A 22,803-nucleotide genomic window follows, 5' to 3' on the forward strand; every position below is an offset into this window, starting at 1 on the left:
GGAGGCAGAGCCTTCAGTTTTCAGGCCCCTCTTCTGTGGAACCAGCTTCCAGTTTGGATTCAGGAGACAGACACTATCTCTACTTTCAAGATTAGGCTTAAAACTTTCCTTTTTGCTAAAGCATATAGTTAGGGCTGGACCAGGTGACCCTGAATCCTCCCTTAGTTATGCTGCAATAGACATAGGCTGCCAGGGATTCCCATGATGCATTGAGTTTTCCCTTTCCAGTCACCTTTCTCACTCACTATGTGTTAATAGACCTCTCTGCATTCAATCATACTTGTTATTAATCTCTGTCTCTCTTCCACAGCATGTCTTTATCCTGTTTTCCTTCTCTCACCCCAACCGGTCGCAGCAGATGGCCGCCCCTCCCTGAGCCTGGTTCTGCCAGAGGTTTCTTCCTGTTAAAAGGGAGTTTTTCCTTCCCACTGTCGCCAAAGTGCTTGCTCATAGGGGGTCATATGATTGTTGGGTTTTTCTCTGTATTTATTATTGTGCGATCTACTGTACAATATAAAGCGCCTTGAGGCGACTTTTATTGTGATTTGGCGCTGTATAAATAAAATTGAATTGAATTGAATTGAATTGAATTGAAGAATAATTTACAGTGCTGTTTCAGTATGGAATTATTTCATTATAAAAGTCTAGCGTGAGAAAAAACATTGTGAAAAATGTAAATTCAGCAAGCAGCCCTCATAAAATGCACTAAGAAAACATCACGCAAATGTGAGTGCTGCTTTGCATATGCTGCTGCAGCTTTATGTGTGTGGGTACTTGAATGCGCTCAGAGTTGAACCTACAAATATGAATCAACTCACTTTTGTCAGAAGTGGAGAATGAAGGCAACAGCGGTCCCCGTGGTAATTGGAGGACTTGGGGCAGTGACCCCAATCTTGGTGACTGTCTCCAGCACATCGCAGGAACAACATCCGAGATCAATATGCAAAAGAGCGCAGTCCAGCAAAGATACTGTGCGGGACCCTCAAGCTCCCAGGCCTCTGGTAGAGGACCTAAGCTAATTACTGCCTCATATATCCATGATACACACACACGACAATACAGGTTACAGTTCACAACCCAATAATGCTGTAAAATAATATTCTAATTGAATATAGGCTGTATGGTGGAGAGTCCCAAGTATTTAAACCGTAGTGGGTGATGTCCTTGAGGGTCATTGACCCACAATTAATCATGTGTGTGTGAAACTTAAAGAAGCCCAGTCACTTTCTTTCCAAGCTCCTTAGATAAGCATTTCACAGATGTTTCACTACATACAGCTACTTTCAGTACTAGTAGTAGTATTAATAGTTCCCTTGAGCAGTCACTTCCTTCCTTCCTATTAGACCCGATTCTTTTAAAACTCCCCCAAAATGTCCTTCTATAATCAGTCTGTTTTAAGGCCTATGCATTATAGTCCTTCAAGCAGGCAGTAATTAAACCATTACTTAAAAGTCATCACTTTACCCAGCTTCTGTGGAACAGAAGTCCCAGTTTTGATCTGGGAAAAAGACGCCCAACCTTTAAGATTAGGTTTAAAACTTTCCTTTTGGATAAAGCATATACAGCAGCATGTGTGTGTTTGCCCTTTCCTGAGTTCCTTTTTTTTTTTTTTTTGCATGTTTGTCAAATGTTTCAGATCATTAAACAAAATTTAAATATTAGACAAAGATAATACAAGTTAAATACATAATGCAGTTTCTACATGATGGTGTTTACTATCAAAGAAATCCAAACCTTCATGCTAAATGGCCCTGTGTAAAAAAAGTGATTTCCCCTTAAACTGACTAACTGGTTGGGCCACCTTTAGCAGTAAAAACTGTAATCAAGTATTTGCAATAACTGGCAAGGAGTCTTTTGCAGTGCTGTTGAGGAATTATGGTCGACGGATTTTTGTAGAATTGTTGTGATTTAGCCACAGTGGTAGCTTAACCTCCACAAGGTCTCTGGATATGAAAATCATCAGTTTCACCAGCAAAGTGACACAGAAGCACAGAAGTATAGAAAAGTAAAGTTTGACTTGGAGGTAGGGATAGGAATTGAGAACTTGTAGAGAACTGGTTCCCAGTAGTTCAGTTCCTTGCTTGCCTATCGATTCTGCTTATTGATTCCACTTTCACTTGCACAACTATCAACTGATTTCAGCTGAGTTCGTGTACTGGAGGAGGAAAATGCTGGCTCAGTTTGCAGCGTAATATACGATAACAGAACTTCAGCTCTTTGCAAGCACCTGCTCAGCCAGCGTGCTAACTCTAAGCTAGCCAAGAACACAGAGTTATGTTAAAGCTGAGTGAGCACTGATCCCAGCTCAGCAGCCAGACTCTGAACTTCCAACAGCTAACAAAAACAACGATGAGCAGTCAGGCAGCACCCTCCATTTCTACCTGTTTATATTTCTAATAACTGTGGCAATGACTTTGAAGTCTCTGCGCTGGTCATCTTTTGCTGTGTACTGTTGGATTTGTGTTCATACCTAAATAGTAAGAGAAAGATTATATGTGACTTCATTAAGATGGGATTTGTGTTAGTGTGTGGCACTGTGGCCTGTAGGTTTATACTGTTAACTGGTAATTATGAGACAGTGTGTTTCAGATCATTTTATGGTGAAAAGAAAAAAACTCTAATGACTTGTGTAACAAACCAATCTCTCCCAGGAATAATTACGTAAGATAAAATAAGATGAACCTTTATTAATCCTACAAGTGGGAAATTTGCTTGGTAACAGACTGCATTACTTTTCCGAAATGTTTTCTGTGTTATATGTGTAATACATAATACAAGAATCAAATCGATAGCGATAATGGAATTGCTAAAATCTTACTACTACTTGAAAATCTTTTTTTTTAAAGTCAGGCTATTTTCATTTACCACTTGTAACGGCAGTATTCATATGCCAGTTTTGTTGTTATAGTTGCAGCTGGAAATATTATCTTTACATGTAAAACAGTTTAAAACATCAGTGAGCAATATAATGACTGCAATCAAAAATTTCAGTGATATGTTGTAAAACAGGCATGTCAACACAAATATAATCACACACAGATGCCATGATGCAGAAATAGAAGCTGAAGCTGTACAATTTCCAGCTTTTATTTTTTTACATCAACATGATAGCCTCTGGAAAACTCACAATGTATGCAGATACATGCTTCGATATGCAAAATGGTACTGAAAGTATTCACAAATGCATTTTATATATGTAAGAAGATATACCTAATGATATTTTTAAAAACCTCACATAAAATATGATCAAAATGTGCAGTAAAGATGTAGATAACAGTAGCAGAGTATCAGAATTACTAATGTCAGAACCTTACAAAACTAAAACTAAGATCAGATCCTTATGCAATGTAGAAACGCAGATGAGATGAAATGACAGACAATGAACCAGGACCATCAGCATAGAAAGATCAGGTCAGATCAGAATTTTCTGCTGATATTATTCTCTATTATTAATTATTCACTATTTCACAACTGTACACAGACTTACCCTAAATAAAGAAAAAGTTAAATAAACATCTTATCTAAACATTCTATCTTGGAGAGATTAATCCCTCATCCCATTTCATTTAGTGTCAAACTCCAGTCCTTGAGGGCTGGTGTCCTGAAACTTGTCCATGTGTCCCTGCTGCAACACATCTGAATACAATTAGTAGGTCATTAGCAAGACTCTATAGAACATGACTGCATGCTGAGGTGTCAATTCAGCCATTTGATTCATGTTACAGCAGCTCACGAGTGAATGAACATGGTGCAATAAAAGTACTATTAGAAGTACATTATTCCAAACACTTGCATGTATTTCAGTTTACTTGAGCAGGGTTAGGGGTTGCCACCTCAACATGCAGTCAAGTTCTATAGAGTCTTGCGAATGACCTACTAATTTTATTCAGATGTGTTGCAGCAGGGACACATGGAAAGGTTTCAGGAGTTTGACACCCCTGATTTAGAATCAGTTGTTATACATGCAGACAATCTAAAGCCGAAATAATAACGTGAAATTCCATGGACACACTTCTGGAACTCTTGTTATTTGCTGTTGATCATGCTATTAGGGGTTGTTGCTTCAGTTGTCTTAGGAGCTGATTTTTTAAACTTTCTCAGTGAATATACAAACCAGACGAAGATGAAGAAACCTGCAAGGAAAACAGAAGAAAGAGAGTAAAATAAAGGTTTAGACAGTGAACAAGAAATACAAATCATGCAATAAACTTGATAATTCAACTACACAGGAGACGCTAAAGACACAACAGGGATGAAACTGGGATGAAGAGGGAACTAACAGAATCTAACAGAATCAAGAACAGTAAATATAAATAACACTCAGAGGCACTAAAGAATACTAACATCATGACTAACAAGTGTGTGTTTTCTTTAGTGTCTGTAAAGTAATTTTTAAACACATTTTCTGGTTTCAAATTTTATTTAAGCCATCCATTTTCTCAACCTCATATCTAATTTAGAGTCACTGGAGGACTGGATTTTATCCAAGCTTTCACAGGTAGGGTGTGCCTTGAACGGGTTGCCAGTCCATCACAGGACTAATATAAAAGTCAAAGTCTTTTTATAACTTCATACAATATTCTTGTAAATGACCCCTCATACCAAACTTCAGTACTTAATCACTACAGGGGACCCTGACCCACATTTTGGGAGTCAATAGTAGTTATTTCATATTCCATCCATCCATCCATTCGCTTCCGCTTATCCTTTTCAGGGTCGCGGGGGGCGCTGGAGCCTATCCCAGCTGTCATAGGGCGAGAGGCGGGGTACACCCTGGACAGGTCGCCAGTCTGTCGCAGGGCCAACACACAGGGACAGACAACCATTCACACTCACATTCACACCTAGTGACAATTTCGATTTCATATTAAAGCCACCAAATCTTTAAAAAGTTTAGATCTGACCCCTTAAATCAGCTGACTTAAACAATTTCATGCCTAAATGTATCTAGGCCTTTTAAAAACTGCAATGAAATTAAGTTTATATTGATTTCAGTTGTTTAAAACCATGTTAGATTTAGTGCTTTTTGATTGAGCGAACACACACACACACACACACACACACACACACACACACACACACACACACACACACACACACACACACACACACACACACACACACACACACACACAGAAGAACTGAATGAATGAAACATATTATACAGACCTTGCAGTGAGTTCAGGAGACAGAAGAGGTAGAGGGCAAAGTTGGTCAGGTTACCGAATGAGAAGAAGATCAGGCCCCAGGTAATGCCGAGCAGAGCGCTGACACCCAGCAGGGGACAAGCTATTTGCCTGACGTTTTTAGCGTGAAGCTGCCCAAACTGATTTGGCAAAAACAAAATGACATGTGATATGTTATAGACAAAATCTGAAACTAACAGAGGCCTTGAAATGTGTTTTAAAAGTAACAACAATGACGCTTCAGTTTTTAAAAAATTTATATTTATTTTTTTATTCCCTTATTGACACTTTAATGTAAACTAAGTTTTAAGTACTAAACTATTACTGGAGTGCAAACAGTTTATTTAAAAAAACAGAATGACCAACTCATCATGCAATATTTATATCCTGTAAAAAGAGTCATTTAAATATCTCACTGTCAATTAATTTTGAAAACCAGTAGTCCTTCTTGGTATGACCAGTTCATTGTTGGTTTGGGCTTATCAAGGGATACAATGTTGTGGAACGATTTGGAAATTACTATAAATTCAAAGGTTAACGTTCATTTTAAAAAGATTACAAGAATAACTCATACCTGTTTGCTATACCCAACATTCAAAACACGCTTGAGTGTCACCATAAACATGGTCATGTTAAAGAGGAACACCATGGTGAACAGTCCAGTAGTAGTGACCGCCTTCACTATTTCATTAGATATATAGCATCTACAGAGAAAGGAAACAGACAGTGATTTCATCTTACACAATAAAATAAATATATACTGTGTATGTAGATGACTCAGTGTATCAGCTTTGCTTTATATTTTTTTCCACTTGTTAATTTTAAACACTTCCATATAAATTCAAACTCTAATACACATCCAAAACAGTTATAACATTAATTATAATTCCTACTTTTACACACTTAAAAAGGTTTTCCTTACATTTTAGTGTGATTATGGTTTGACCTGTCTAGAAGGACATGGCCATAAAAGCGTCTGTCTATGATCATCACCATTGACACAATGACTGCAGGAACACCTGAAACACAAGAATTGATTAGTCACTCACTCAAGTTTGCTGACTAATAACCACAGCTTCCTGTTTGAAGGATTCCACTCACCCCATCCCACCAGACTGAGTTTGAGAATGTATCTGCTGACAGAAATGTTGAAGATTTTGACTAAGAGAAGGTAGAGGTGGAACCCCTCCAAGGCCATCCAGGTGAAAGTGGCCAACAGGGAGTAGTGAAGGGCAAGAGCCATGTAGAAACAGAGCCAAGTGGAGGGGTGTTCTGCCACTACCTGACTGGGCAGGAAGTGCAGGTTGAGGAGTATCAGGGCAATGACAAGACTGATGTGGATGTTCATAGAAAGATCTTCTCTGAGTGTCCTGTTAGACAGAGAAGAAAATATCTGTTGTGAATGGCAACTTTCCTTGTCATATCTTGGTTGGAAGAAGGTTAGGTCATATCAAGTGTAGGAATAAAGTATCGATGGGAGAATTAAAATAACGAAGGAGGGACAGTATTTATCTTAAAAGAAGAGTGATTAAGAAGAATAATTAAAGTGAAAAAGAAAATATTACCTGTTTGTGATGAAAAGTAAAACGGTGATGACCAGGGTAAAAAGAGAAAAGCTACAGCCAATCAGAGAAATGTATGCTAATATCTCAAGGTCTTTTTTTGAGACGTGAGCAGAAGGAGACGTCTGTGGAGAAAATACACTTTCACGTTATCTGTTGACATTATTAGTGACACAAAAATGAGGTTTTTAGATATTTTAAGTTTAGTGATTCTATATTTACTAGGTGGACAAAACCTAAAAGTGGGGGGTTATTTATTTAAGATGATGTTTTAAAAAAAATCTGTTCATCTTACGAAGTATTTAAGTTGACGTTCACACGCATTTGTTTATGTAAACTCTCCTCCCAGAGAGATTAAGGTCCTGGCTAAAGTCTGGACGTTGATTGGATTTTTTTACTTTTTTCCCCAAGAACTGGTGTGTTAGGCTTCATTAGCTTGTTGCCTGACCCAGTTTAGCCAGTCCTTAGCTGTCAGACAGATTGCCTCACATTTGACACTGGAATACAAAGGTATACAGTGAATGCAGTCAGCTCAATGACTGCAAGGTACCACAGTCACTGCAAAACAAGCATATTCTTCATCATTCCACTACCGTGCTTGACCAGTAGTTTGAGCTGTTTGTGGCCCTTTTCCATGTTTGGCAACCCTTCATAGCAAGCAATACTTGTTCAGTGTTTTCCTGAACTTTAAGCTTTAACAAGCTAACTGCTAACTAAGAACTAAGATTTCTTAAATTATTCATGCAATATTATGCCTGTATTTTGGTGTTCATTATACTTTGTATAATAAAAAAGACTGAATCTACCATGAGTACACCGAAGTATGTGAAATGGTTACAGGAACAGGTGACGTTACTCTGACCATCAGTCCACCGAGTGAGGCAGCCATCCGTACTGAAATCTGGCAAGTCAAACAAAAACAAGTATTATCCATGAGATGCTGACACCTCTTAATTATATCAGTTCACTCAGAAATCTGTAATGCTGAGTGAAACTAGAAACCCTGATGACTACAAATTAAAAAAAGACATAGTTATAGTACATATTAGTTTTTATGAGGGTCATCATGCTTGGTTACTCACTGTTTGTTGAAAAATTAAAGAACTGACAGGAGGGTTCCTGGGTTTTCTATGACAAAAATAAACGGACATGTAATAAAATAACTATTTTATATCTGTTTAGTGTTATGTGTCTGTATTTTTTACTAACTTTTATTGAAATAATTTACACAGACTTCCATAATATTCAGGATTATATATCTATATGCAAGAGTGGGATAAATGATGAAATGAAATTGTAATTACATTTATATCCTTAAAGTTTATGGTGATGTTGACAGGATCCTGAAGACCTGATATTGTCTTGCCCTGCACACTCAGGATAACCAGTCTTTGATCATATACTTCATATAACACTCCCGCATCAGTCTAGAATGCAACACATACCGGTACAACAGTTCATTTGAAAGTTTGTTCAAAATGATTTTATGTAAGACTTTTATAAAATTCTAACTGTGCAAAAAGGGGAAAGCAACTCAGAGATAATGTCACACTGTTTTGAATCTGTCATTTACATCTTGGTAAAAACAAGAGGTTTTTCTTTTCCCATGTACAACTACTCTACTCCCTAAATTCAAATTTGTCTAAATTTGTATTGCTTTACATTTTGATTTACATAATAGCAAAAGACCAACTTCTTGTGCACCACTGTGTTTGAGTAACCCTTCTTGTTTTCAAAACATATTTCAGCCTGCATGATGTATAACTAAGCCCTTAACCTGTTTTCATTTACTTATTTTCCTGTAATACTGTAATGAATTCTAAATGACTGTGAACTTTCATTCATTTAAGTCGATGAAGTTTGTCCTGCAACAGCTAAAAAGACAGTAAAGGTGATACAAGATTTCTCATCAACCACAAAAACAATGTATGTGAATTTACAGTTGAAGTTACATAGTAGAACTGCAGATATAAACTATAAACAGCAGGACAGTAAAAGAAAAATCTGGTTTAAAAATGGTACCTGGTCACAAATCAAATAACAAGATACCAAAGACTCAAATTAATACTAACATTTGAATGGCCCAGGAATGTTTCAAGAAACAAAATAAAGAGCCCAAGGTGTTTATCCAGTCTGATCAAGCATCTATGGGATTCATATGTGAATCCCACGGATGCTTGTGATACAGACTGTGAGAAAATTGCGGAGGATTTTATACACAACAGAAGAAGCACAAAATTTTACAGAAGCTCATATAATCCCCTACCCTGTTTGTTTCCGGCAACTTAAACAAGGAGAACACAAGCTTGTTGTCTGGTCCAATATCCAGTCCGCTTGGTAGTTGAACATGCACTCTGCTCTTGGGGACCTGACTCAATCCTGCCTATATCATTCCCAGAAACAGAGGGAGAAACATTGCATGTGAATATATGAAATAGTATGATAAAACTGTCATAGCAACTGCACAGCTGATGGTATTTAAAAGGCTATTTGAAGTATTAATAGCAAGGAAATTTAGAAATGGAAATTTGTTCAGTGATGTAATAATTGATAGGACAATAATATGACCTGCAAATTGTGCTCAAGGTAATGTCATAGATCACATGTCAATCAAAGCAGTAATCAGTAAAAGTCATCATCTGAGATCAAAGTGTGTGTACACATTGTTTAAATGTCTTCTAGCAGTTGTTGAGATATTTCAGCTCAAGCCAAAGAAATGGTTGGATGTGGTTAGTATTGCTGCAAATCTTCCAAAAAGAGAAAACAGCAGTGTCAATCCTTTCTGTCTTTTGGGTTTTTACCTCATTGTCACTGGCATAAATTTCAAGGCCTCTGAAGGTACCATTGGGTTTGAAGAGGAGAGCCACAAAATTGCCGGAAGATATATTTACGACTCCTTTTACTGGAGTTTCTTCTAGAATTTGTTCTAGGCTCTTCAAGGCGCTGGTGGAAAAGGATAAGTATTATATTGGTTTACACCCTGTCATCGATTCCATAACACAAAATATTTTTAATATTACCTTAATCTCAACCTTCTACAAATTCTTCATGTTTAATGTACAAGTGTTTTACAAATTGCCCTTAGACACAAGTGTTCAAACAGCAAATTCTGACAAACTGAAAAAACAAAATCTAACAAAACAAACAAACAAACAAAAATCATGTATTTAGGGTGAATAAAATGAATAAAATGCTTACTCAGCAGGGTTTGTTTGGGTTGAATCTTCCAAAATGTTTGTTGTATACTTCATACAGCAGCTAGCTGTAAAGTAATTAAAGGAAACAATATAAATTAACTTTTTTATAGCTGTATTATCTAAGTTTCAGCTCAAAACACACATTGTTCATTCTATTGTGCATTTTTAGCCATGGACTACTTTGTGCAAAGGAAGTAAATGGACTGGTTTTTATACAGAGCTTTTCAAAGCACTTTACACAACTTGTGCATTCATTCATTCACACAAGCACTTTTTTCTACTGTTTCTGAGTGCTTCATAACTAACATCCACTCCAATGGATGCAGCAACATGGGGTTAGTATCTTGCCCAAGGATACTCGGCATGCAGACTGGAGCAGACTAGGATTGAACCACTTACCCTGTGGTGAGTAGAGCACCTGCTTTACCACCTGAGCTAAAGTCTCCTCTACAAAAGCTTACAGCACCTGGTATTCCCAGCCAGTCTCCCATCCAAGTACTAACCAACTCCAACCCTGCTTAACTTCAGAACTCAGACAACATTGGGTGTGCTCAGGGTGGTATGGCCGAAAAAAAAAATACATTGAATAAGTTTTCAAAACATTTATCTTTCTACAAAAATATTACAGAAATCATAGTGGGCCTCTAGACAACAGCCTAATAGTATTGTAGCGGGTCAGGGCTGTTTTGGGGTTTTGTTATTATAGTTCTGTTTGCTGTTGTCATGGCGATGAGTGACGCGCTCTCTTGGCCACTGTTTCCGGTGAGAGAGCGCCTTTTTTTTGTTGTTTATGTTTTTTTTGGTTGCCGCGCTGAGGAGGGGGATAGCGGCAGTGTTCTGGGCCGGGTAAATAAACGGGTGCTCCCAAAGAAACCTTTGTCTCCTCTGTGACTGAGCTCGCCACATTGGTGTCAGAAGTGGGATAGCTAACCCTCACCGGAATGGAGAGAGACACTCAGAGGCTGGAGCAAGCGAGCGGCCATGTAAGTCCCCCGACGGGTCCCGACGGCGCGAGCGCACCGCGGCAGCGGCCCGTGGCGACCGACACTAGGACAACGCTTCATGGGCTGCCTCTGTCGACCGACACGCCGGGCCCCCGACAGCGAGCAGTGATGCCTGCAACGGCGGCTGAGGTACCGAAATACAACGGGCTAACCCCGCTAGAGCCCTACCTCTCACAAGTACGGCTAGCCGCGAGGCATAATGGCTGGAGCGACGAAGAGGCTGCTACACACCTAGCGCTAGCATTGGAAGGAGATGCACTGCAGGTACTCCTTGACCTAGCCCCGTCAGAGCAGCATGAGCTCCAGGCCCTCACCATAGCACTCGAGAGGCGATTTGGGCAGCGGCACTCCACTGATCAGAGCAGGGGCAGCTGACCAACCGGAGCCAGAGGCCGGGGAGAGCCTGGGCACCTTTGCAGCGGATGTGTTGCTGTATGCTCGTCGTGGCTACCCAGAGTTCCCAGCAGCAGCCCGTGAGGAGCTTAGCCTGCATGCTTTCCTGCGAGGACTTTTCCCAGAGCGACTCACGCCAACACGCCCCGCCTGGCCATGCCTCAGACTCTCCGTGAGGCGCTCCTTGAGGCTGAAAGGGCCGAGCTTGTGCTCACATCGCGACCTGACCAGCAGTTGCGCCCCCAAACTACTCTCAAATCAGAGCCGCAGACTGCGACAGTGAGAGGGAGGTCGCGGGATATGCCAGCCGCAGCCCTCGGTGCCCTGAGGCGCCCCGTCGACCGACGGACCGCTGCTACGTGTGCGGTGAGCCTGGCCACGTGGCGCGCGACTGCTTGGCGCCCGCCCCAAAGGCCAGAACTATGTGGCCTCAGGGGATGAGAGGGGGAGCGGTACAGCGAGGGGACCACCGCCCAGCTTCCTGCCCCTCCAAGAACGATGCACGGTGGCGGGCCTAGTCGGGCACCTCAAGGGACTCTACCTGAGCTGCTGTGTTGAGGACCAGCCCTGCCAGGCCCTAGTGGACACGGGGTCCACCATTTCCCTAATACGACCTGGTGTGTTTCCTGGAACATCCGGGCCGCTTGTGATGGGTTGGTCGCCCACCGACACCCAGCTGATGACAGTGACGGGGGAGAGAACTGACATGCAGGGTAAGAAACCGTTGCGGATCCGAGTGAAGGATCTGGAGCTGGTGCATGACTTCTGGCTTGCTGACATCCAAGAACAGTGCATCATCGGCCTTGATCTGCTGACCCGCTGGGGGGCCTGTGTTGACACCGCGAAGCTGGCTGTCACTCTTGGTACAGAGACTCCGGTTCCCTGCTTTTGACCGCACTGGAGAGCCAGAGACTGCAGGCAGACACGGCTGGTTCAGCACGCCATCGACACCGACTCTGCTCAACCCATCTGTCTGCGCCCACGCCAGCTGCCCCTCTCGAAACGGCAGGGAGAGCGGGCCCAGGAGGCACAGGGCATGGCTACTGCTCGGGCCACAGCCGACGGAGGGGGATGGCTCTCGTTGACCATGCAGCGGCTGAAGCAGGAGCAGGAGGCTGATGCAACGTTGGTTCAGGTGGGGGCCTGGCTGGAGGCAGCACGACGCCCAGGCTGGACAGGGGTGTCAGGACAGGGGCCCGAAGTGAAGGCCTACTACTCCCAGTACGACAACCTGGAGACCCACGACGGCTTCCTGTACCGGAGATGGCAGGCCCCCGGGCAGGGCAGAGATCTCCTGCAGCTGTTGGTGCCTCGGACGCTGCGGTCGCAGGTGCTCGAGCTCGTCCACGGCTCGGTGGGGGCCGGCCACTATGGGAATGCCAAAACTCTCCGCCGTCTCAGGGGACAGTTCTACTGGCCTGGTTGTCGACGGGAAGTGGAACTTAATGTGCACTGCTGTGACACCTGTACGGCACGGAAGGGCCCCACTCAACGCTTCACTGCCCCCCTACAGCAGCATTGGGTGGGGGCCCCGATGGAGAGAGTGGGAGGAGACGTCCTAGGGCCTTTCCCTGTCCCTGAGGCAGAGAACCGGCGCGTGTTGGTGGCCAGGGACTGCTACAGGAGGCTGAGGGAGCGGCGCCATGCCCAGGTCAGTGCCGGAGTACGACAGAAAAGAGCCTGCGACACCAGGTGCCGAGGGGAGCTCGTGCCTGGCGACAAGGTTTGGGGCGCACTGCCCGGTTCGCAAGAGAGGGTGTCCCCAGGCTGTGCGGTCACTGGCAAGGGCCGGCGGAAGTCGTGGGGCGGCTAACAGAAGTGGTGTACCGGATCCGCATGCCGGGCCCAGGGCGCGTGGCGGTGTTGCACCAGGAGAGGCTCTCACCCTACCGCCCGCCTGCTCCAGCAGCCGCTGGGGCAGGGGATGCTGGTGGCACCCCAGGTTCTCATCAAGTGACTCTTCCCTGTTGGTCGAGATCGGCCTGCGCTACCAAGGAAGACACATGGACATTTGCAGGACTTTGTGTTGGGTAATGGGGTTGTCGGGGATGACTGACCCCTTAGGTGGGGGCTATGTAGCGGGTCAGGGCTGTTTTGGGGTTTTGTTATTATAGTTCTGTTTGCTGTTGTCATGGCGATGAGTGACGCGCTCTCTTGGCCACTGTTTCCGGTGAGAGAGCGCCTTTTTTTTGTTGTTTATGTTTTTTTTGGTTGCCGCGCTGAGGAGGGGGATAGCGGCAGTGTTCTGGGCCGGGTAAATAAACGGGTGCTCCCAAAGAAACCTTTGTCTCCTCCGTGACTGAGCTCGCCACAGTATATTTACTGCTTTTTTCATTAGCATGTATGTGAAATCCATCCATTTTCTTCTGCTCATCCAGGGCTGGGTTGCAGTAGCAACAGCCTAAGTAGAACAACCCAGACCTCCCTCTCCTTACCCACTGCCTCTAGCTTCTCTATGGGAACACCAAGGCATTACCAGGCCAGCCGAGAGATATAGGCTGTATCCCAATTTAGAGCCAGCAATATAACATAGCTAACATTAACAGTGCAGTGAATCCTGCTTGTGCCGTGATATTCAGGACTGCAAACCGAGCAGCATTCACTGACTTTCAGCTTGTTGTGTGTGTGGATATATGACTGACTTTAATTATCCATAAAATCAACACAACATCTGTAAGATTAAGGTCAACTACTGAATGGCGTATATTTTACAGTAAAGGCTTTTAAACCAAGTTAGTACTAACATCGCTAATGTCACATAACTTTGCCGACATGTGGCCAACAGTAATGTTTTAATGATCTTCGTTATTAAACCTTTGCACATAAGTGACATAATATTCAGTACTTACTTTTAAAAGTTTACTCTTCCGCCATTTTTTTCGGCAAAATTATCCACACCCACCGCCGCGCTATGAAGTCTGGGATATGTTGGGCCATGAAGGCTACACCGACCCATCCTTAAAATTCAGGGAAATGAAGGACGCATTTAAGGGCTGCATTTCAAGCAGCCGTTGAATTGGGACAGCCTTCGTCACGTCGCTGTGACGTAATCGGCCTTAAAATGCGGCCTTTAAGGCTGCAGACCCTGAATTGGGATACAGCTGTCTCCAGCTTGTCTTGGGTCTGCCCCGGGGCGCCACCTTGTGGGACATGCCCACCTCACCCAGGAGGTGCCCAGGATGGATACTTTTCAGATGCCCGAATCACCTTAACTGGTTCTTTTTGATATATAAAGACCCTTTGATATATAAAGGGTCTCTAACGTGAGAGACAGAATGCAACCTCAACAGTTCGTCACTCTATACCAGGGCTAACACGGAGAGATAGACAACCTTTCACGCTCACGTTCATACCTATGGCCAAGTTAGACTCACCAATTAACCTAGGCCCATGCATATATTTGGACCGTGGATGAAAACCAGAGTACCTAGAAAGAACCCACCAAAGCATGGAAGAACATGCAAATGCCACACAGAAAGGTCCCAGAGTGAATTCAAAACCTGGGGTTTCTGCTGTGAGGTGACAATGCTAACCATTGCACCACCCTGCCACCCTGACCGAGCTATGAGCCTGTTAAATAAAGATTATTTATGAAATTCATCTAAAACCTGTCCCAGTCTTTTCTCAGTTTACTTCAGATAAAGTTAAGAGAAATGCATTAAACCACTTACAGAATGTTTCATTACAAACTGAACTGCAATAATTGCCACAGGAAGCTCCTGATACACAGCTCCAGGAGAAACTTCCATGAGATACAAAAGACAACAGCCACCAAAGCATGCAACACGTTATCCTGGGGGAATGGAGAGAATCAGTTTAGAACAACAACAACAACAACACAGCTTATTCATTTTTAGTTACATTTTTCTTTCAAGGTGAATAGGCCTTGTGATAAACTTCATCATCATCAGTCCAATGTGAAGAGCATCTGTTTATATAACTATCACCCCAATTTCAATAAAGCTGGGAGGTGTTAAATGCAAATGTAAACAAAATGCAATGATTTGTATTATAAATATACATTTGATTAAAAATATGAACCCACAATAGAACACAGAAAACATCTAACATTTTTAAACTGAGAGAAGTTTAAAAAAAAAAAAAAAAGGTAATTTTGAGTTTGACGGCAGAAACCCTTCTCAAAATAGTTGGGACAGGCTCGGGTGCAAGGTGCAAGATGCTAGAATGCCATAACCAAGTGGCATGCATAGCATACAGGAACATCTGTGTCGAGTATGACCTGAAGGTCCCGGGGTCAAAATGGGACACGCTTCCCTAGGGTGGTTGAGAATGACCAAGCTATGATCCTATATATAAGATGTTATTGTTTATATTTTATTGAAAATTTGATGCAGTGGCCTTCTGACATCAAACAGGCAAAGAACTGGCATGTTAATTAAAAAAAAGAAACCATTAGGAATAGTGAGGCAGGGTACTTTTGCGTTTGTGTTTCAATAAGTTTCCTCTTACTGCACATCTCAGTAAGAGAATTAGCAAAATATTTATCTGAATGTACCTTTATTTAAATGAAAAATGTTTTGGATGTGGAATACTCATCCAGTGGAGTGGAAAATATGAAAATAACAATAGCAACAACTACAATAATCATAATGATAATGATTATTATATTCATAGAAAAATATGTTTAGAAAAAACATGCATGTAGAAAGCCCTACAATTTTACTGCCATGTACCTTTGCACAAATCATCAGTAGGTAACTTTTAGTCCTGATATTCATATTTATTTTGTGTTCAATCGTAAACCAGCATGAAACAGATTAAATACACAATAAAGAAAGCATCTCTAACATAAAGAGAATAAAAATGAAGCATACCCTTGAATGATGCTAGATGCCCTTGTAGAATTCATTTCCCCTGGAAAGGTTATGGAACACAAATTATGTAACAATTGGAAAAAAAGACAATCAGTAAACCTGCTGTCTTTGACAATGTTTGTGGTAAATTTATAAACACGACACGTAAATGACCCGAGACAGGAGGAGGAGGAAGCATCAACTGAAATATAAACACCGCTATCTGCCATTGACTCTCCAGCAAAAAAGCCAACTGAATTCAACAAGATGTCAGCAGATGTTTCATGAATTGCCCTGTTCCTAATTAATGTCTACGCCATCATAATGTCTGTTTTCAGCAGCACAAAAACTTGCCTCCTATTAATGTCAGAAAGGTTTCCAAGAACACGTGGTAAAGGTAAATGTCTTATGCCTTCGTTTAGATTGCGTATATATCTTATTTTATGTCACTTTGACCTTTGATTGTACTTCAGATTATTTAGATATTTTTGCATTGAAGAAATGCTTTCTTTCAATTCAATTCAATTTTATTTATACAGCACCAAATCACAATAACAGTCGCCTCAAGGGACTTTATATTGTAAGGTAGACAATAATACATATGATGCTGGAGACAGAGACAGATTCTTTTAAAAATTTAATTTCAATATGGCATATACATGAAATCATATTATTCAGTTGTTGTTTTTCAACAGATATTGTATGCAGTTAAACTTTTAAAAAAAATGCAGTTTCTAAAATGGAAACCAACCAGCAGTTCAGTCTGAAAGACCGGTGTTTCTTCTCATTTGAATATTTATTATTGGTCATTGATAAGCCAAAAGCATTTCTTATCTAATTTCTCGATGAATCAATGGAATAATTGATAGATTACTAAAATAATCAAGCTGCAGCCCTACTCAGAATACTAAACATCAAGAGGACTCATCTCCTGCACCACCATCTACCGATAAAGTTAGCTGAACAAACTTGTCCAACACTAAACACACTTTGTTTGATTTTGCTCCCTCCTTATTCAGAACAAGCTAATGGCTTAATCTCACAAGTACAAATAGGATTGCAGCCTCTTTGCATTAACAACAACAAAAAGAAAAATCAGTGGTTGCCCGGTGATTCTTTTTAATGTTTTCACATTCTCCAACAGATTATAACTGGTGGATGCCCAGAACTTGAGGGTGTTGAACACTCATGACCACTTTTGATCGCATTGCAATTGCACAGGTTGCCTGATAGCCACCATTCTGAAAACAGTGACAGTCTGACTTGGACTGATTGCGGTCCCTCTCAGAGAGATTACTAGAAGTTTGCCAGTAACTTCTTTGTAATTTAGAGAGAATCTCCAGACAGATTTCAATCTGTATTCCTGCAGCCAGGTGTATTTGTATGGCATTTGTGTTATGGTTATATTCCTTTAGAACAGGAAGGATGTTGAATGTAGGGTTAGGGTTAGCATGTAATAATTAAATGTTACATGGATATAAGTTACGTTAAATGAGAATTTCGGCTGTAGTTAATTGCAAGCTTGACTCCATTTGGTTGCTGACTGATAGCAGGTAAGCTGCTTCTGGCATATTTTAGTGACAGTGTTGGGATCTCACTTTGCATCAAAAACATAACTGAAGTGACATACTTCAAGTATCTGGCATAATTTGCCTTTGCAAATTATACCAGAGCTCACTGTCTTATTAACAGCTCCGTCTCTTTGGTCTTCGTGGTGTGTAAACAGGCTCCTGCTCCATGTTAAACTGTGCCTGTGTCATTATCACTGCTGCCATTATTAGTTTTGATTAAAACTGTTAAATTTACATTATGGACCCCTGCTCGCTAAAACTGACATAGATGTTACCAGTGATGGGAATAACGGCGTTACAAGTAACAGTGTTACTAACAGCGTTACTTTTTTCAGTAACGAGTAATCTAACTAATTACTATTTCTATCGTTACAACGCCATTACCGTTACTAAGAAGAAAATGCGGTGCGGTCGCGTTACTATTTTTCAACAAACAGACGGTTGAAGCTGTGTTCAGTTTACCGCACCTTATATCAGTTGCACGTAGCTGTCTACCTAAGTAATCTGGCCGCTACAGCTTGTAGCAGCTGTGCGCTCCGGCGGAAGGCAATCACTTTCTGGCAGACGATCACTTTTTGGCACAACACCTGGAGCTAAGGGGGCAAAACAATCGCATGAGTGCTGCTGTTTGACTGAGGAAGAATAAAGTAGTCGTGGTAAGCCAATCACATGACCACTTCAAGATGACAAAGCAACAAGGTGACATATACCAGCTTTTAAATTGTGTTGATAGGCCACGTAAAACCAGAGTCATGATAAACAATATATACACAGTGTTTTTTCCTCAATAGTTTGGTCACGTTTACTGTCTAAGGACAGCGCTAGCAAGCACTCTCTGCTTATGACCAAAAAATAAAAAAAACAAAACAAAACAACAGCGCTTTCGTGTGGGTGGAAAAATGTACCATGTCGACCAATCAAAAATGATATGGCAACATGATATTTGGTTGTTTAGGAAGAGGAGGAAGTTTTAGGAGTGACGACGAGTGAGAGAGCGAGAAAAAGAAAGACAGCAGAGAGAGCGAGTTTTGAGATGTGAGAGAGTTGTGACATTTAGCATGTTTGGAGTGTCTAGTTAATGTGTTGTCTTGTGTAGTTAGTGTGTAGTGTTGTGGATAGTTTTGTGTTGTGTGTCAGAACAATGAGGGAACTGCTGAATCAAAACAGGAGCAGTGATACACCTACTGCTGTCAGGGCTGCAGGTATCAGGCTGTGATGTTCTCCTTTATAGTGGACAGAAATTTTTGGAGTGGCACAAATAATTTTTGTGGTATCTTACTGAATGCAGAACACCTGATTGTTATGTAAATAGTTTGAAATGGTTATAAAAAAAGGGTAAAAGGTAAATGGCTGCAAATAACTTTGTTGATTTTAGATCAACTGTGTTAATACAGTATGTCAAAATGAAAACATAACTGTAAATTCAGACATGTGAGGTTGTGCTGATGATACCAAACAAGGCAAAGTAAATAGTTTTTAAAGGTGAAATGTAGAGGTCAAATCAAAAGTAGTTAAAAATGGCCAATTAAACATTTTTTTAAAGTAATGCAATAGTTACTTTTCAAATAATTAATTACTTTTAGAATCTTGTAACTCAGTTACTAACTCAGTTACTTTTTTGAAGAAGTAACTATAATTAATTACTTTTTGGATGTTACACTGTCTGTGAAGCTGGATATCAGAAGTAAGTGCTAAAAGTTTACGTTTTAAGGAATATGTGTAGCGCCATTGTCTTTCAGTATGGCGCATGACGTCTTGTGGTTTGTTGGTTGGTTGGCTGTGGCTAACAAACTTCCATTAGATTATGTTAGATCTAGAACCTAGGCACAGAAGCGACAAGTCAGAGGAAAATAAGGACACTAAAACTAAAAATTAGTCTAAGGAGATCACATTTGGGATGCAACAATAAGTTTTATGTTAAGAAACCGAGGATACACTGTCCACTTCCTTCCTGGCATCCATAAGTAAACAGCAGTTATATATAAACTAGTATTGAACACATAAAAACACACACGGCAAAATACACAAATTCAATACACTAAAGGACAATGCACAAAGCTAAAAGAGCTCTCTAATATAAGGAGAACAACATGATAGCTTACCCTTTTTGGATCTCATTGTAGAAATTATTTCACCTGAGAAGAATCCAGAACACAGCTGACGCGACAGCAGGGAAAAGGCAAATGAGTAAACCTGCTGCGCTCGGAAAGATTCCTGCGAAGTTCATAAAATGACATGTAAACTACCTGAAACAGGAGGCGGAACTATCAAAAGGTCTCTATCTCTACTACTCTATATTTTCCGTTGGCAAAGCCATTTTTGGTTTGTCCCTTGTTATTCACCAGCTCTGTTTGAGCTGTTAGAGTTTTTTTAAACACCAGATAACCTTCCTGATGAAACCCCAAAGAGAATCCATGTCTCAAAACAGAAAGAAATATGAGTTGAAACCAATGACTGTAAAAAATATGGACACCTAACAGCTCCCCCGAACAAAGCCAAAACATCTCTATCACCTGCTGCCATCTCGCTGGCAGTGACGTGCAATACTACTGATTTCTATTCCGAGCTGATAACAAGTAAAATTCAGGATGGCATCGACGAAACAGTATACTATAGAGTATACCTTTTATAATGAATAAAAGACATCAGACTTCTTGTTCTTATTAATTAGAAAGAATTATCATACAAGAAATAAAAAAAACACGAAAAGTCAGTACCTACATTTTCAAATCAATCATTCATTTAACAGTGAAAAACGAGTGTGACTGATTGAAAATAATATAACAACTGAGAAACATTTTATTGATACATGTTATATTGATCTATCTTATGTATGAAATATTATGAGTCGTAGCTTACAGCTACTGCATATATTTTAATGATACCCAGCCTACATAATGCTCTTTAAATACCCTACGCCTCATCTTTACCTGACTTAATCTAGTCCAACTGAATCCATGTGATCTCCAGGGGCATACATATGACCCCAAGCTAAACTAATACAGCATGTAGTATAGCATGTATTTATTTCATTACTAATTTCATAACCATATTTGTGAATGTAAATTTGAGCAAATGGGATTCGGTAGTTTTTACCATATGAGGAAGTCCCCATTGTTTAAATGTCAACAGTACATCAACACTTTCTGAAATTCAGCAACACGTTGTCAACAGCTCCACATTTTCTCCCTCTGCACCTGGAAGCACACGAAGCATACTGAACTTGTCTCACTGTTGCTTCTCACCAGAAGCAACAGTGAGAATAAAAAAGGGAAAAGGAAACAACTAATCTGTTAAAATGTTCTAAGACCTAGACTACATGCAATTAATGAAGGTGTTTCTCTAGCTTTTATTTTTTACAGTGTAAATATATTTTTACAGCGGTGCGGTATGTGAATAACAGGTTATAGTGAGGATGATGTCACCTGATACAGCAAATAACATCTGAGCTGAAAACGTCCCGTTTTATGTTTTTCCCTAAAAGTAGAGTCGGTGTTGATTTAGATATTTTAATGTGTTTACAGCTCAGTGTGTTGCTCTCTCTTTTGTTGTGGAAGTTTCGATTTAATAAAGCTGCAGACAAACGGTGAGCGTAGCTAACATCCTTTAATAAAAAAGAACAAAAACCCAAGCTTGGTGAGAGCAGCCATCACGGGACAAACGACAGTTTTCACACCTTCTCAAGGTCCATTCATTCACAGTGAAGTTGCAGCTTGTTGGAAACGCATCTCCTTCCATCCAGTCATGAGGATGGTGTTTTCTCCTTGCTGATGCCATTTGCATGTACTGCTGCTGCTGGTGGACCTCTCACTGCTCAGGATACTACTGTCTCTTGACCTGCCCTGTTGTTGCTTTTAGAATTGCATTTCTTGTCTTCAAGGAGAAGTTAGCGTCCTTGGAGCTTGCTTTTCAGGATGAGGAACACATGGAAGTGAAGCTGTAAAAACTCAGTGAAGCCAAAACTCAGCCTAGGTGTTTCTAATGATGTTAACCTATAATTTTCCTCCCACCTGCAACTGACACACTGAGACATTTTGATCATTCTTGTCACTGCTTAACCAACTCATATCCCCTCTTTGGTTTTAAATTCTCCTTTCTTAAAACCCAGAAAGTGAGATTGTAGTTGTTGTAGACTAAGAACCACAAAATCCTCTTCATAATATTATTGCTTATTTTCATCAACAACACTCCTATTTTGTTTCTTTTGTGTCCACCAAGGGCAGCTGGTGACCTGCAGTATCACCTTCTCCCAATAGTTGGAGACAATTCCCCTCTCACACACTTCCACACTGTCTCTCCTTTTTTTTCTTTTTCCTTTGTTTTCATTGTTTTATTTCCCATTTTTCATTGTTTTTACCCCATTGTTTTTTATAGTTTTTCACCCACACATCAACCTATTAACTCACTTCTCAAACATCTCTTTTCCTTTCTCTCCAACTGCTCTTCTAACTTTCAACTGGTTCATGCTGAGTGAACCTTTTCCCACAAAACCCTTCTCTGCCATCTAACACAACATACTTTTAACCATATTTCTTACCATAAATATTATTAACATATCTATATCATATTTACTTGATTACATTTTTGATTCCAGTGTTGTATTGGTCTTCACAATCTGCAGCAAAAATAATAATGAGAGATAGGGTACTGTTTTCTTTTACACATGGGGGCGTAATTACAATCTGTATGTCTGAAACAGAGCTCTCTTGTAAATCGTGAATCTCAGTGGGACAACCTGTATAATTAAAGGTTAAATAAATAGAAGCGGTAATGTCAATAAAACATTAATTCAGTTATTACAATTTACTCTGGTTAACAAAAATGGTGTCCTGACACCTCAGAGTGCAGGAGAAGCAGCAGGTACGCCACCTGTTGAAATTGGAATGAAATGCACCAAAACTTTAGATTTTGTAGTGTACACATGACCTGGGTGTTTTGAACCTTGAAGATCCTTATTGTTTCAGTTCAGCTTATAGTGAGTGAGTTTATTTCATGTCTGGTACTGTTTAGTTGTTGTTCTGTGTTGCTGAGTCCTGTGTTTTGGGTCCACAACTCTGCCTGCCAAACACCTACATC

The 22,803-nt window shown here is 40.8% G+C and overlaps 1 protein-coding gene across 1 annotated transcript; it reads right to left on the reverse strand.

The window, feature by feature from the left end:
- Positions 1 to 3,684: 3,684 nt before the first annotated feature.
- LOC116325068 (adhesion G-protein coupled receptor G2-like) lies at positions 3,685 to 19,886 on the reverse strand. Its single transcript, XM_031745880.2, has 15 exons — positions 19,830 to 19,886; positions 16,178 to 16,217; positions 15,014 to 15,135; positions 9,947 to 10,010; positions 9,550 to 9,691; positions 9,015 to 9,131; positions 8,053 to 8,175; positions 7,831 to 7,876; positions 7,555 to 7,649; positions 6,752 to 6,873; positions 6,288 to 6,556; positions 6,109 to 6,205; positions 5,761 to 5,890; positions 5,170 to 5,326; positions 3,685 to 4,133 (listed from the first exon to the last, which is right to left on the reverse strand). The coding sequence occupies exons 1-15, from the start codon at positions 19,843 to 19,845 to the stop codon at positions 4,027 to 4,029; spliced, it is 1,647 nt and encodes a 548-aa protein (XP_031601740.2). The 5' UTR covers positions 19,846 to 19,886; the 3' UTR covers positions 3,685 to 4,026.
- Positions 19,887 to 22,803: the final 2,917 nt, after the last annotated feature.

Source organism: Oreochromis aureus, linkage group 1, assembly GCF_013358895.1.
Source record: "Oreochromis aureus strain Israel breed Guangdong linkage group 1, ZZ_aureus, whole genome shotgun sequence".
NCBI classification, from domain to species: Eukaryota; Metazoa; Chordata; class Actinopteri; order Cichliformes; family Cichlidae; genus Oreochromis; species Oreochromis aureus.